We start from the raw sequence: 15989 nt of genomic DNA, 5'->3' as shown, positions 1-15989 counted from the left end.
CAAAAATTAACACCAAATGGATCATAATCTTAAATATAAGAACTAAAAAGATAAAATGCTTAGAAGAAAAAAATCTTCATGAACTTGGATTATGCAATGCCTTTTAGATAAAGTATCAAAAGCAGAATTGAAACAAACAAGTTAAATAAAACTTCATCACAATTAAAAACTTTTTGCCCTCGCTGGTGTGGCTCAGTTGGTTGGAGCATCATCCTGTAACCGAAGGGTTGCAGGCTAGATTCCCAGTCAGGGCACAAGCCTAGGTTGCAGGTTCGATCCTTGGTCCAGGTGCATACAATCCCCAGTCCGGGTGCATGGGGGAGGCAACCAACTGCTGTTCCTCTCACATCGATGTTTCTCTCTCCCTTCCTCTCTCTCTAAAAGCAATGAAAAAATGTCCTCGGGTGAGGATAAATAAAATAAAATAAAATAAAATAAAATAAAGTTAAAAAATTAAAAACTCTGATGTTTCAAAGGACACCATCAAGAAAGTAAAAACACAACCCACAGAATAAAATAAAATATTTGTAAATCTGATGACGAACTTGTGTTTAAGCTATATAAAGAACTCTTACAACTCAATAATTAAAAAGACAAATAACCAAATTTAAAAGTGGGTAAAGAATTTAAATAGACACTTCTCCAAAAAAAGATACATAAATGGCCAATATTACACACAAAGACACTTATCATTAGCCATCAGGGAAATGCACAGAACTCACAGTGAGAAAACCCTTCACACCCACTAGGATGGCCTGAATCAGAGAGAGAGATAATAACCAGTGTTAACAAAGACTGGAGAAATTGGAACTCTTATACACTCCTGGTGGGAGTGTAAAATGGTGCAGCTGCTCTGGAAAACAGTTCGGAGGTTTCTCAAAATGTTAAACATGGAGTTAGTATATGGCCCAACAATTCTACTTTTAGTTATAAACTCAAGAGAAATGAAAATGTGTGTCTATACAAAAACTTGCCAACAAGTGTTCACAGAAATATTATTCATAACAGCTAAAAAGTAGAAACAGCCCTGGCTGGGTGGCTCCCTTGGTTGGAGTGTCATCCCATTCACCAAAAGGTCTTGGTTCAATTCCTGGTCAGGGCACATACCTAAGTTGTGGGTTTGATACCCAGCCAGGGCACATGTGGGAGACAACCGATTGATGTTTCTCTCTTACATCAATGTTACTCTAGCTCTTTTTCCTTTCCTCTGTCTCTAAAATCAGTAAACATATCCTTGGGTTAGGATTAAAAAAAAAAAGTAGAAACAACCAAAATGTTCATCAGCTGATGAATGACTAAACAAAATGTAATCAATAAAAAAGAGTAAAGTACTGATACATGCTGCAACATGGATGAAACCTTGACTCATGTTAAGAAGCCAGGCACAAAAGACCACAAATTAAATGATTCCATCTATAGGTAATATGCATGATAGGCAAATTTATAAAGATAGGTTGTAGATTAGTGGTTGCCTAGGGTGAGAGAGGTGGGGGAAGAATAAGGGGTGACCAGTGATAGGTATGGAACTTCTTTTGGGGATCATGCAAATGTTCTAAAATTGATTGTGGTGGTAGTTGCACAACTCTGTAAACCTACTAAAAACCATTGAATTGTACACTTTAAAATGGTAAATTGTATGGTATGTGAATTATTTCATAATAAAGCTGTTTTAAAAGGAGATAATTATGATGAGGCATTCCCTACCCCACTGAGCACGTGCAGGGCTCTCTTGGGATTATACTTGCAGAGACATCACCTTATCAGGGGTATGGCAGGACAGCTGAATTCTATGGGTTAAAGGAAGCAAAGATCCCTAAACTTCCAGCTCATTGTTTAAAGTTCAAGGTTATCTGTTCATAAATGAATTGTCTATTTTGTTTCAAGATGACTTAGTTTATCAACACTATAAAAAAGTAGAAAGCCATGCTCACTTCAGCAGCATATATACTAACAATGGAATGATACAGAGAAGATTAGCAATGCCCATGCACAAGGATGACATGCAAATTCATGCAGTGTTCCATATTTTAATAGAATAATCAGTAAAATATATATTAAAAAGTAGAAATCCATAAAATATACACACCATCTATATCAGATTTTAAAATAAGCACTACTCTTACAAAAAACCTAAAGACTGATACATAATGTATAAAATTTTACCTAAGAAAGAATCATAAAACAATATTAAATTCTAGGTAAAATTATGCATGCTGAAGTGATTGGTGTACAATGTACTGATATTGTAACTCATTCTGAAATGCATCAAAAGGAAGATGGATCGATAGAGGGATAGATAGATGAACATGTGATAAATATAGCAACATGTTCACTGTAGAATCTAGGTGATGGATGTATAATGCTGACTATACAACTCATGCAACCTTTCTGAATGTTTAAAAATTTGCATTAAAGTGTTGGTGGGGAGAAAAGTGTTAAAGTAAGAAGTGGTTGACAAAGAGAGGAAAAGCCTATTTCTCCAATAAAATCCCACATCTTTTTCGACAGCTGAGGAAGGAAAATAAATGCATGCAACAAAAAGGGGACGGGGTTCTTTTATAATAAACCTGGTCTCAATATTCAGATATAAAAAAGAGCAATTATATATGCCACATTTGCAGCTAGAAGAGTTAAAGGGGGCATGAAGAGAAATATTATACATTGAAAAATAGTGTCACGACTCACAGAAGCAGAGCTGGAAAAGCTAATCTTAATGGGCTAACCCAGGCTTTGGAGTCCTAGCCTTTGTAAATATGGGTAAGACTGAACATGACAAGTTGAGAGTAACTAAGGGCCCTACCTAGACGGGAAACCATAAATACGCAAGGACTCTGGATTTTTGCTTTCTGTTCTTAAAGGTGACTAGCTGACAGAGAGCTCAGTGAAATGAGCTTTGACTGTGATTTTGGATGCTGAAGAAAACCTGCTTCTTGAAGGTGAGCCACAGTTTTGGTTGTGGTTCTTCTTTTCTCTTTAAGGATAACGTATGACAATAAGTTCTTGGCTTAAGAGTTTGCCTCCTTCTTACACATACATGTCCCATCCACAGGAGGGGTCTCAAGAGGTACCTACTGTAGTGAGGGTAGGGGTTAAGTATGTGGCTGTTCTTTCCAGCGTTTTCGTCCCCAAGACTGCTCAGGGGCTGGTTGGTGCAGAACTATCCTTAGTCGGGGGAGAGCCCTTAATCAATGGCAAACTTGGGGACTTGTAGTACTTGGTGGACTGACTGGAGGGAATGCACTAGCTCTAGTATAGACATCCCCATCCCAACCCAAAGAGCACCATCTCTTTTCCACAGATCCTTCTCCCCAAAATCAATTTCTAAAGTTAGAGCGACCTTATGCTCTTAAAAATAGGACAACTTCTCAGAGCCAAGTCCCCCAAGGTTTCCCATCATGCTTCAGAGGGCTGCCTCCCAATCCTTCAGGTCTGGATCCCCTCCTCCCTCCTTTGCCCGCCCATGCACCGCCTTGCCTCAGAGTCAATAGACACAAGAGCTGAGATAAAAAGACCTTCGCTCTGTCAAGAGGCACACGCCCACTCATCAGACCTGGAATCCCCCAAATCTTCAAAGATAGAACACTTCATCCCTCAAAGCAGGAGCAGTCCTACAATTCCTCGGACCCAGCACCCAGGCCCTTCAAAACTGGGGCCATATCCCCTCCTGTCCCAGAGCCAGTAACCTAATCCTAGAGCCATAATCCTCTATCACATCACCCCCATTCCGCCCCAATTCGCCGTTTTAGTGGTTTTTGGCGCCCCCAGCAGGACGGGCTCCATACCATGGTTCGGACTCCTGCGGCGGGCAGGCGGGCGGGCGGGCGGGCAGGCGGGTGACCGTGGCAATAACGGCCCACCGGCGCGCGGGGGGGGCGGGGCCGGGGGCAGGGCCTGATGGCGCGGGGCGGGGCCTGGCGCGCGCAGGGCGGCCTCGCGGATCGCTACAGGTGAGCGCAGTGGAGTGGAGCGGCGCTGCGGGGCGGCCGGGCGGGCAGGGATGGCGGAGCAGTGGGAACTGGACGAGGAGGGCATTCGCCGCCTGGGGGCGCTGAGTCTGGAGCAGCCCGGTAGGGCCAGGCCTGGAGCCTAGGGTCTGAGGCTGAGGGGGGGAAACTGAGGCGGAGGCCGGGGCACCTGAGGTAGACGTGGGGGAAGGCGGTGGAGGAGCGGTCCCGGAGGCGGAAGAGAGGTTGCTGAGGCCTAATGGTTACACCCAGGTGCAGGTGAAGGAGCCGAAGGGACCGGGGAGTCTGGGGCGGAGGATGAGAAATTGAGCAGAGAAACAAGATTAATGGGACCCTGCGGCCGGACCACAGATCTAGACAGTGTCTGAACTGGTGGAAGGAAACTGAGCCCCAAGAGGGCTGTTGGCGGGAGGAGGAAGACGCTGAGGAGGGTGTTTGAGGTCGGGGTGCTACTGAGGAGGCACGAAGGCAGTTCATTTTGGCCGTTTCTGAAACTTCCGACCCGATGGGACTGGTTTGGGTGAAATGTTCTCCGTCCAGTCTCCGCCTCAAGAATTTGGCCATTTCTTTGGTCACTCCGGATGTGTAGCCTCCTTTTAAGAGAGACTCAGAAAGGGGCCGGATGTGAGGGCAAAAGCATCTGATTTGTCAGACTAGTGCCTAGGTCAAGGCCTCAGCCCTGACTTGGTCCTGGAGATAAAACTGGCTGAGTGACGCCTGACCCGATCTTTGACCTGGGGTCTGACTCCCACAGCTTGCTCTCTGAGTTTCTAAGGAGTAGAAATGTTGGGTCAGTTACTAGCGTTCCTAATTCAACTTTTACCCTCCCTGAATTCACTGTATCGTTAATGCCAGGCCCTGTGTTGAGTGCTTTTCTTGCATTATTTAATCCCTCCCCCCCGAAAGGCGCATGAGGCAGACGCTGTCATTGGTCCCATTTCACAGATGAGTAAAATTAGGTTTAAACTCTTGCCCAAAGTCACGGAGCCCAAAGTGATGCAGCCAGAGCTTATTAACCCGGGACTGTGATTCCACAACTTGTGCTCTAATCATAACAAAAAGTTGCCTTTCTTGCTTCTAGTACTTTTGACCTGTGGGATATGAAATACCTTGGTTTTATTTTGTTTAAACATTGTTATTTAAAGTTTATCAAAATTAGTGCATGTTAGTAACAGTCAAACATTATATGAGTGAATAAGGATATTGATCTTCCTTTCTCTTGAAATCTTCCCCTACCCCCGACCAAAGATAATGGTTTGTTGTGCAGATAGATCGATGTCTATATCTCAGGTTTATTATTTTTTCTTTTCCAAATTACTTTGAACTTCCCTATTTTACAAGTTAGTTAAGAAAATCTTTACTGGCTTATACAGTTTTGCATGTTTCTTGCCTTTTAAAAAATGTATGTTGACTCCGTTTGATTTGGTAAGGGGTTGGGGTAGGTGTGTGGGGCAGGGGGTGGCACATACCCCTCCCATTCTCCAGCCAGAACAATATGTGGCAGATTTATTTTTGCTTGTTTTCATTTGCTTGCTTGTTTTCATAACAGGCTTTTGAGTAACAAAATTGTGCTCATTCTGACAATTCCAACAATACTGATGTGATAGGATCCCATATTTTTTTCTAAAAATTACGCAGCTTTGTTTTTCACATTAAGTCTAATCTATGTGGAGTTTATTTTTATATGTAATGTATAATATCATATAATTGTATCATTTTATGTTGATAGCCAGTTTCCCTAGAATTTGTATATTTGTTAGTGGTAACCAACAGTAAGTTTTGATAGCTGGTAAAGTCATCAGTGTTCCTCCCCTTACCTTTCTCCATTTACCTCCTCTTCATCCTTCAAAATTGTCTGAGCTATTCTTGGACCTTTATTTTCTTCTGACAATTTTAGAATCAGCTCATCAATTTCCATGACAGCATTTTTAGGCAGGGATGTGACCTGATCTAGTACTCATTTAAAAGACTATTACTCTTATTCATGAGAAGCCTGTTACAGTAGTCCAGATAAGAGATAATGAACGGCTTACTGTATTAGGAGGGTGACTGGAGATAGAAAGAAGTGCCTGGAGGAGTCAAGGTGTGTTTTGTGCACAGACAGGATGGGAATTACAAAGAAATTGAATGTGGGAGATTAGGAAAAGGAAAATTCAAAGATAACATTTAGTCTTGAGATATTGCTGGGTGGATAGTTGTATTTATTGAAGGCAAGAGAGTGAAGACTATGAGAAAGATAGGTTTGGTAAAAGGGAATTGAGAGCGCTGTTGTGAGCATTTTAAAATATCTGTTAGACATTCAACTGTGAGATTTTATTTCAGCAGTTAGATATATGAGTTTGGGTCTCAGAGGAGAGGTCAGGGTTAGAGATATACATTTTGGCGACATTAGCAAACAGGTGATATTTAAAACCTCAGGGACGGGATAAACTTGCCTAACTAGAGAATGTGGATGGAGAATATAAGAGGCTTAAGAGTCAGCCTTGGAGTGTTTCAATGTTTACAAGTTAAATAGAGGAGGAGGAGTGTGGCGTCTTGGAATTTAAGAGTGGGTAGTGTATCAGGGAAGTGATGGTCACTTGTGCCAAATGCTACTAACAAGCTGAGCAAGTTAAATGTAGAGAAGTGTCTGTTAGATTTGTAACGTGGAGCTCTCTGGGGACTTTGACTAGGGTGTTTGGGGAGAGAGGGGAGGAGAGAAGCCAAACTGGAGTAGTACAAAAAGGGAATGGTATGTGAGGAAGAAGAGATAGTGAAGGTAAGAAACTTTGTTGAGAAATTTGGTTATAAGGAGACTACAGAAGTGGATTGTCAGCTGGAGGATATGATGTGAGATCAAGAACAAGGTTTGTTTTTGTTTTTGTTTGTTTTAAAGATTTTATTTATTTTTAAAGAGGGAAGGGAGAGAGAGAGAGAGAGAGAGAGAGAGAGAGAGAGAGAGAGAGAAACATCAATGTGCGGTTACTGGGGGTCATGGCCTGCAACCCAGGCATATGCCCTGGCTGGGAATTGAACCTGCGACACTTTGGTTCGCCGCCCATGCTTAATCCACTGAGCTACGCCAGCCAGGGCAAGAACAAGGTTTTAAAGAGTCTATGTACCTGAGCATATTCATAGGCTGATAATAATTATTTGGCAGGAAAAATATGTAATTATATATTTTTTGCTTTTTAAAATAATTTAATTAAATTACGATATATTTACTATAATAATTGCACAGTAAAAGTAAGTCTTTTTTTTAAATGAAATTAAATTTTTATTAGAGAGTTTTTTTATCCCTGTCATTGACATTTTATTTATTTTTTTAAATCAACAAAATATTTTTTTTTATTAATCATTGTTCATATACAGTTTTTTCCTTTTTACTCCCAATCCAGTCCCCCCTCCCACCCTCCCCACTTCCCTCTCATTACCACCCTCCCCTTTAGTCTATGACCATGTGTCCTTTAAGTTTGTTCCTGTGAACCCTTCCCACTGTCCCCTTAAATTCCCTCTTCTCTCCCCTCCGGTCACCATCAGCCTGTCCTCTATTTCAGTGTCTTTGGTTACATTTTGCTTGTTTCTTTGTTTTGTTATTTAGGTTCCTGTTAAAGGTGAGATCATATGGTATTTGTCTTTCACTGCCTGGCTTGTTTTGCTTAGCATAATGTTTTCCAGCTCCATCCACGCTGTTGCAAAGGGTAGGAGCTCCTTCTTTCTTTCTGCTGCATAGAATTTCCATCGTGTAAATGTACCATAGTTTTTTTGATCCATTCATTTACTGATGGGCATCTTGGTTGCTTCCAGCATCTAGCTATTGTAAATTGTGCTGCTATGAACATTGGGATGCATAGGTTCTTTTGAATTGGTGTTTTAGTATTCTTAGGATAGAGTCCCAGCAGTGGAATTGCAGGGTCAAAAGGCAGATCCATTTTTAGTTTTCTGAGGAAGTTCCATATTGCTTTCCATAGTGGTTGTACCAGTCTGCAGTCCCACCAACAGTGCACTAGGGTCCCCTTTTCTCCACAACCTCTCCAACACTTGTTGTTTGTTGCTTTGTTTATGATGGCCATTCTGTCTGGTGTGAAGTGGTATCTCATTGTGGTTTTAATTTGCATCTCTCTGATAGCTAGCGATATTGAACATCGTTTCATGTGTCTTTGGATATTCTGTATGTCCTCCTTGGAGAAGTGTCTGTTCAAGTCCTTTGCCCACTTTTTAATTGGATTCCTTGTCTTCTTAGAGTACAGTCGTGTAAGTTCTCTATATATTTTGGAGATTAGACCCTTGTCTGAGGTGTCATTGGCAAATATGTTTTCCCATACAGTTGGTTCTCTAGTAAAAGTAAGTCTTGACCCCCTCCCCCCGGCCCTGACCCAGTTCTCCTTCCTAAAGACAATCACCGTTACCAATGACTTGGATTGCTTTGAGAAATATTCTTTACATATGTAATATATAGCACTTATTTTATTATGGCAATTCACAAATACATGCAAGAGTAGAGACAAAAGAATAATGAGCTCCCATCACCCTACCTAAACAGTTATCATTAATTCACAGCCAGTCTTTCATTAGACCTCACCTATCCTCTACCCACCCTCAACCCTCTGCACTATTTGTTTTGAAGCAAATCCCAAATATAGTATTTAACCCATAAATATTTAGTATGTATCTTCAAAAGATAAAAACTTTTTAAAAAATCACATAAAACTTAAAAGCACTTAACAGTAATTTCTTAGTATCATCACATATCAACCAGTATTCTCAAATTTCTTCAATTCCTACAAATTTTTTTTTGAAATCAGAATTTGTATAAGGTCTATTGGAATTGATTGACTTTTGTCTTACATAATATTTGATCTATAGGTTCCCCTTCTTTTTCCCTTGCATTTTCTATTGTGTTTGAAGAAATTAGGTGATTTGTTTTGAATCATTTCTTATAATCCTGATTTTTCTTATGATATTTCTAAGATATTTAACATTTTCCCATTTTTTTATTTTTTATTGAATGTATCGGGGCAACATTGGCTAATAAAATGTTATTATGTAAGTTTCAGGTGTGCAGTTCTATAATAATATGTCATCTGTATATTGTATTGTGTGTTCACCACTCTAGGTCAAGCCTCCTTCCATCACCACTTATCCCCCCTATATCCTCTTCTACCTCCCCCTACCCCCTTTGCCTCTGGTAATCACCACACTGTTGTCTGTGTCTATGAGTTATTTGGTTATTTATTCATTCATTCATTATTTATTTAGCTTAGTCCCTTCACTCTTTTCACTCAGCCCTGCAACACACCTCCTTTCTGAGAGCTGTCAGTCTGTTCTCTTATCTGTGAGTCTATTTCTATTTTGTTCATTTATTTTGTTTATTAGATTCCACATGTAAGTGAGATTATATGGTACTTGTCTTTCTCTGACTAGTTTATTTCACTTAGCATGATGCTTTCCAGGTCCATCCATGCTGTTGCAAAGGGTAAGATTACCTTCTTTTTTTGTGACCAAGTAGTATTCCATTGCATAAATGTACCACAGCTTTGTCTTTCCACTCATCTACTGATGGATACTTGAGCTGCTTCCAAATCTTGGCTATTGTGAGTAATGCTTGGGTGGGTATATTCTTTTGAATTAGTGTTCTGGGTTTCTTTGGATATATTCCCAGAAGTGGAATCACTTGGTCATAAGGCAGTTCTATTTTTAATCTTTGATGTAACTCCATACTGCTTTCCACAGTAGCTGCACCAGTGTGCATTCCCACCAACAGTGCACAACGGTTCCCTTTTTGCACATCCTCATCAACACTGTTGCTTGTTGATTTATTGAGAACCATTCTGACAAGTGTGAGGTGATATCTCATTGTGGTTTTATTTTGCATTTCTCTGATGATTAGTAACATTGAGCATTTTTTCATATACCTGTTGGCCATAATTTGTATGTCTCTTTGGGGAAGTGTCTATTCAGGTGCTTTGCCCATTAAAAAAATTTTTTTTGGTATTGAGTTTTATAAGTTCTTTATGAATTTTGGATATTAACCCCTTGTCAGATGTATCATTGGTGAATATATTCTTTCATTCAGTGGGCTGTCTTTTGATTTTGTTGATGGTTCCCTTTGCTGTGCAAAATTTTTTTATTTTTTAAATTTTCAGTTATTGATTTGAGAGAGAGGAAGGGATGAGAGAGAGACAGAGAGAGGGGAAACGTTGATTTTGTTGTTTCACTTATGTATACATTCATTGGTTGATTCTTGTATGTGCTCTGACGGGGGATCTAACCCACAACCTTGGCCTATCAGTACAATGCTCTAACCAACTAAGCTACTCAGCCAGGACCATAGACACTTTTTAGTTTGATGTACTTCCATTTGTTTATTCTTCCTTTTGTTTCCTTTGCCCAAGGCAAGATATCAGAAAAAATATTGCTATGAGAAATGTCTGATATTTTACTGCCTACATATTCATCTAGGATTTTTATGGTTTTGAGTCTAACATTGTCTTTAATCCATTTTGAGTTTATTCTTGTATATGGTGTCTTCCTTGTTTTTTGTATTCCCTATTAATCAGTAGCTGGATTAATCAGTAGCTTGATCAGATTTAGGTTTGATTTTTTTTTTTGCAAGACTACTTCATAGATGATGGTGTGTATTTTTGTCAGGACCTATATAATATCTGGTGCTTTTTTTGTGACATTATCAGCCATTGAATATGATTGCCTAGGGTCCATTAATATATTAGGAATTGCAAAATGATAATTTTCTAATTTGATCTTTATTAGCTGTAATACTTATATAAAAAGAAACTTCATCACACCAACTATTTGGTTACACTGAGGTACAGTTTATACAGGAAAGGCAGAATAAATACTTGATTTATTTCAACTTATTTACCAGTTTTTGAAAAAATGAGTTGAGTGAGTTGTTTTCTTAGGATCCTCCAAAGATGATCAATGAGAGTTATTATAAACTCATGGATTTAAATGTTTTTGGTGTGTTTCAATCCACTGCAGTTATTATCATAATTGGTGCTGAACTTGACTTCTAAGACATTTTTTGTTTTATTTATTTGAAACTCTTTCATCATCACATTAAAATATTTATTAGATTATGAATTCAGTTTCTCAGTGAGCTATAAATGGTTTCTATAGAAAGATTACTTGATTTGTTGTTTTCATGAATAAAACATGATTTTGTCTATTTAATATATGTAGCCCATATGTTAAAATTGGAAGATGATTCTGTGTTCTTGGCACATGTGATGTGCAATGTTTGATTTGGTCCCTGATCTATTTATCTTCACTCTCTTTATAAATATTGAAACCAAATAATGCATAACCTCTTAAGACCTGTACATATGAATTATAAAAGAATGTCTGTCTCTGTGACACTTTACCATTTGAAAGATAATTATGGTTCTCTATTTTTTATTTTTTAATTATATTTTATTGATTATGCTATTATAGTTGTCCCAGTTTTTCCACCTTTGCCCCCTCCACCTACTCCCTCAGGCAATCCCCACACCTTTGTTCATGCCCATTGGTTCTTTGGCTACTCCATTTCCTATACTGTACTTTACATCCCATGGCTATTCTGTAACTACCTATTTGTATTTCTTAATCCCCTCATGTCTTCACCTATTCCCCCCAAAACTGCCTCCCATCTGGCAACTATCAAAATGCTCTCCATATTCATGATTCCGTCTCTGTTCTTCTTGTTTGTTTAGTTTGTTTTTTAGATTCAATTATTGATAGATATGTATTTACTGCCACTTTATTGTTCATAATTTTTATCTTATTTTTCTCAGTAAGTCCCTTTAGCATTTCATATAATAACGGCTTGGTGATGATGAACTCCTTTAATTTTTCTTGTCTGGGAAGCTCTTTATCTGCCCTTTAGTTCTAAATGATAGCTTTGCTGGGTACAGCAATCTTGGCTGTAGGTTCTCACTTTTCATGACTTTGAATATTTCTTACCAATACCTTCTAGCCTGCAAAGTTTCTTTTGAGAAATCAGCTGACAGTCTCATGGGAACTCCCCTGTAGGTAACAAACTGCGTTTCTCTTGCTGTTTTTAAGATTCTCTCTTTATCTTCAACCTATGGCATTTTAATTGTAATGTGTCTGGAGTGGGCCTCTTTGCATCCATTTTGTTTGGGACTCTCTGTGCTTCCTGGACTTGCATGTCTATTTTCTTCACCAAATTAGGGAAGTTTTCTTTCATTATTTTTTCAAATAGATTTCCAATTTCTTGCTCTTTCTGTTCTCCTTCTGGCACCCCAATGAGGTGAATTTTGGAATGCTTGAGGTTGTCCCAGAGGCTCCTTACTCTTTCCTTATTTTTTAAATTCTTTTTCTTTCTTGTTGTTCTGATTGGTTGTTTTCTGTTACCTTTTGTTCCAAATCATTGATTTGATTCTTGGCTTCATCCACTCTACTGCTGTTTCCCTGTAAATTGTTCTTTATTTCAATTAGTATATGCTTCATTTCTGACTGGATCTTTTTTATGCTGTTGAGGTCCTCACTATGTTCTTAAGCATCCTTATAACCAGTGTTTTGAACTCTGCATCTGATGGATTGCTTATCTCCATTTCATTTAGCTCTTTTTCTGGAGTTTTGATCTGTTCTTTCATCTGGGTCATGTTTCTTTGTCTCCTCATTATGGCAACCTGTGTTTGTTTCTGTGTTTTTGGTAGAGCTGCTTTGACTCCATGTCTTGGTAGCGTGGCCTAATGTAATAGGTGTCTTGTAGGATCCAGTGGCACAGCCTCCCCTATCACCCAAACTGGGTACTTGTGATGCACCCTCTGTGTAGACTGGGTACACCTATCTCTTATAGTTGAGCCTTGATTGCTGTTGGAAGATCAATGGGAGGGATTTGCCTAGGTCAGTCAGCTGCAAAGACTGGCTGTGACCACTGACCACCAACCTCTGCACTCTGTGGAGGATCAGCTGTGCAGGGGTGGGGTGGTGGTGCTCCAAAGTGTCTGTAGCTGTCCAGTGGGTGCACAGGCTCTGGGGTTTCTTGGGTAGTAGAAGCCAAGGTCACCCCACCTGTGTTTTGCCTGGGGCCATGCTGCCTGAGCTATAAAGCAATCTGAAGATGGCTGTTACTTGTGCTGGGCTTGGAGATTCCCATGTGAAGCCAAGCTGTGAATCTAGGCTGGCTGCTGCTAGTGCTGGGCCTGGGGCCACTTGGAAAGAGGTACGGGGACTGAGGTCTCACTGAGGTTGGCTGTTGCTTGTTTGAGAGAACTTAGGAAGTTGTGAAGCATGAGCCATGTCCAGCCATTCATATAGAAAAGCCACTCTTAACAGCTTGTTTGGGCTGTAAGTTGAGTGAGGCAGAGCCTCAGAAGATCTCCAGGGTGGGGCAAACACTGTTTGCCAGGTTGATGGAGTCTCAGGTGTGGCACCTGCCTCCTGGCTCTGTGGCTCTTTGGGTGGAGGGCTCAGAAAAGGAACAATGCTCTGCTGCCCATGTTCCTGTCTGGGAGAAAGCTGTTCCCCAGCTCTCATCTGATGTCAGGCACTTCAGTTTCTCTCTGTATATCACTGGTACCCTTCATGCTGCCACCCTGGTGCTAGAGCTCAGAGGGAGTGAGTATGAGTCATTCTGTATGTGGTTCTTTAAGAGGAACTGCTTGAGACTCAGAAGTTTCTTCCACCAACTCAATCCCCACTGGTTTTTGTAGCCTGAAGTTATGGGGACTTATCTTCCTGGCACCGGAACTCTGGGCTGGGGGCCCTCGATCCTAAGATATCTCTCCTAAATTTTTATTTACTACACATGAATGTGGGACCAGCGTGTTCAGTGTCTTTGCATCTCTGCCCCTCCTACCAGTCTGGGTGGATGTGATTTCTTTAATTCCATAGATGTCGGACTTCCACTCAACTCAATTTCTGATGATTCTGAGTGATGGTTGTTCTTTAGTTGTAATTTTGATGAGGTATGGTTGTGTGAGGAGCCCAGCCGTGTTTACCTATGCCTCCATCTTGACTGAACTATGGTTCCCTTAAAAATGTTAAATGTCTGTTTTTCAAAATGGATTTCAGTGAAAGGCATGAGAAGTGCTGTGAGGCACTGATGGAGATCATGATTGAACTTAGCTTTTGTTCCATAGTAGTAGACTTTCAGGGTATTAGATTATTGCATACTATAGAAAGAACTACCAATATACTGCCCTCTGAGTCAGGATTTTTTTAAATATAATTTACACACTATAACATTTAAAGTATGCAGTTCAGTGTCATTTAGTACACTGTGTATCCATCACCACTATCTAGTTCCAGAACATTTTTATCAGCCCAAAAGAAATTCCATACCCCTTAGGCAGTCATTCCTCATTTCCAGCTCCTCTCAGCCCCTAGCAACCACTAATCTGCTTTCTGTCTCTATGGATTTGCCTTTTTGGTTATTTCATATATATGGAATTGTACCATATATAGCCTTTTGTGTCTGATTTCTTTCACATAGCATGATATTTTTGAGATTCATCCATATTTTAGCATGTATGGGTACTTTATTTCTCTTTTTAAAGTAACAGACTATATTTTTAAATGCAGTGTTAAGTTTACAGAAAAATTGAGCAGAAAGTATGGAGAGTTTCATATATTCTTCCTCCCTCACACCTCCCCTCTCGTGTTCCCTCCCACACAGTTTTCCCTGTTATTTATATCTTGCATTAGTGTGGTAATATATATTTGTTATGATTGATGAACCAATATTAATGTGTTATTATTAACTCCACTCTGTAGTTCACATTCAGGTTCACTCTTTGTGTTGTACAGTTCTGTGGGTTTTGATAAATATATAGTGTCACACACAATAGTTGCACTGCCCCCAAAATCCCCTGCGCTCCACCTATTTATTCCTCCCTCCCACTGAACCCCTGGCAACCACTGATCCTTTAACTGTTCCCCTTTCTAGAATGTCATATAATTGGAATCACAGAGTATATACCCTTTTCAGATTGTCTTCTTTCACTTAGAAATATGTATTTAAGATTCTTCTGTGTCTTTCCATTGCTTGATAGCTCATTTCTTTTTAATAATACACTGTGTGGATTCATAGTTTGTTAATCCAGTTTATTATCAAAGGACATCTTAGTTGTACCTAAGTTTTGACAATTATGAATAAAACATTGTAGTACAGGTTTCTGTGTGGCCATAGTTTCAGTTTATTTGATTGAAAATACCAAGGAGTGTGATTACCAAATCATATAGCAAGCTGTGATTTACTTTGTGAGAAACTGCCAAGCTATCTTCTAAAGAGGCTACATCTTTGTATTCCCACTGCAACAAATGAGAGTTTCTGTTGCCCCACCCTATGGTCTGAGTATTTGTGTCCCCCACCCCCAATTCATATGTTAAAACCCTAATCCCAGTGTGCTGGTATTAAGAAGTGGGGCCTTTGGAAGGTGTTTAAATCATGAGGGCAGAATCCTCATAAAAGAGATTAAAGGCCCTGAGTGGAGTGGCTCAGTTGGTTGGAGGTCATCCTGCAAAGTGAAAGGCTGCCGGTTTGATTCTTGGTCAGGGCTCATGCCTGAGTTGTAGGTTTGGTCCCGTTCAAGGCACATATGAGAGGTGTTTTTCTCCTCTTTCTCTTTCCTATCCCCTCTCTCTAAAAAGAAATAAACAAAATCTTTAAAAAAAGAAAAGAGATTAATGACTTTGAAAAAGAGGCCAGAAAGAAAGCTGCCTTGCCCTCTTCTGTCAGGGAAGGGAGGACACATTGATAAGCAGGCAGTATGCACCTGGAAGAGGGCTTTCACCAGAACCTGACCATGCTAGTACCCTGATCTTGGACTTCCAGCCTCCAGAACTGGGAGAAATAAATGTTTGCTGTTTATAAGCCACTCAGTCTGCGGTATTGTTTACAGAAGCTCAATCAGACTAAAATACCCTTGTCCTCACCAACATCTGGCGTTGTTAGTGTTTTGGATTTTGGCCATTTAAATAAATATGTAGTGATTTCTCATTGTTTTAATTTGCAATTTCCTAATGACTTGTGTTGAGCATCTTTTTTTTTTTTTTGCCATGTATATCTTCTTC

The 15989-nt window shown here is 39.9% G+C and overlaps 1 protein-coding gene and 1 non-coding gene across 2 annotated transcripts in view; both read left to right on the top strand.

Annotated features, from left to right (window-relative positions):
- The first annotated feature begins 1923 nt into the window (after nucleotides 1-1923).
- On the top strand, nucleotides 1924-2030 carry LOC123806211. The gene has a single exon (XR_006783446.1). It is a non-coding gene; the product is annotated as a U6 spliceosomal RNA (small nuclear RNA).
- Nucleotides 2031-3973: 1943 nt separating this feature from the next.
- Nucleotides 3974-15989, top strand: part of LRRC36 (leucine rich repeat containing 36) — a 57340-nt gene continuing 45324 nt past the window's right edge. The window contains exon 1 of the mRNA XM_045818874.1: nucleotides 3974-4067. Within this exon, the coding sequence (XP_045674830.1) occupies nucleotides 3998-4067 (70 nt within the window). The 5' untranslated portion in view covers nucleotides 3974-3997. The remainder of the gene's footprint in view (nucleotides 4068-15989) is intronic.

Source organism: Phyllostomus hastatus, unplaced genomic scaffold (assembly GCF_019186645.2).
Source record: "Phyllostomus hastatus isolate PE091 unplaced genomic scaffold, TTU_PhHast_1.1 phas_scaffold_345, whole genome shotgun sequence".
Classification (NCBI taxonomy): Eukaryota; Metazoa; Chordata; class Mammalia; order Chiroptera; family Phyllostomidae; genus Phyllostomus; species Phyllostomus hastatus.
This window is presented reverse-complemented; position numbering and strand designations above follow the sequence as displayed.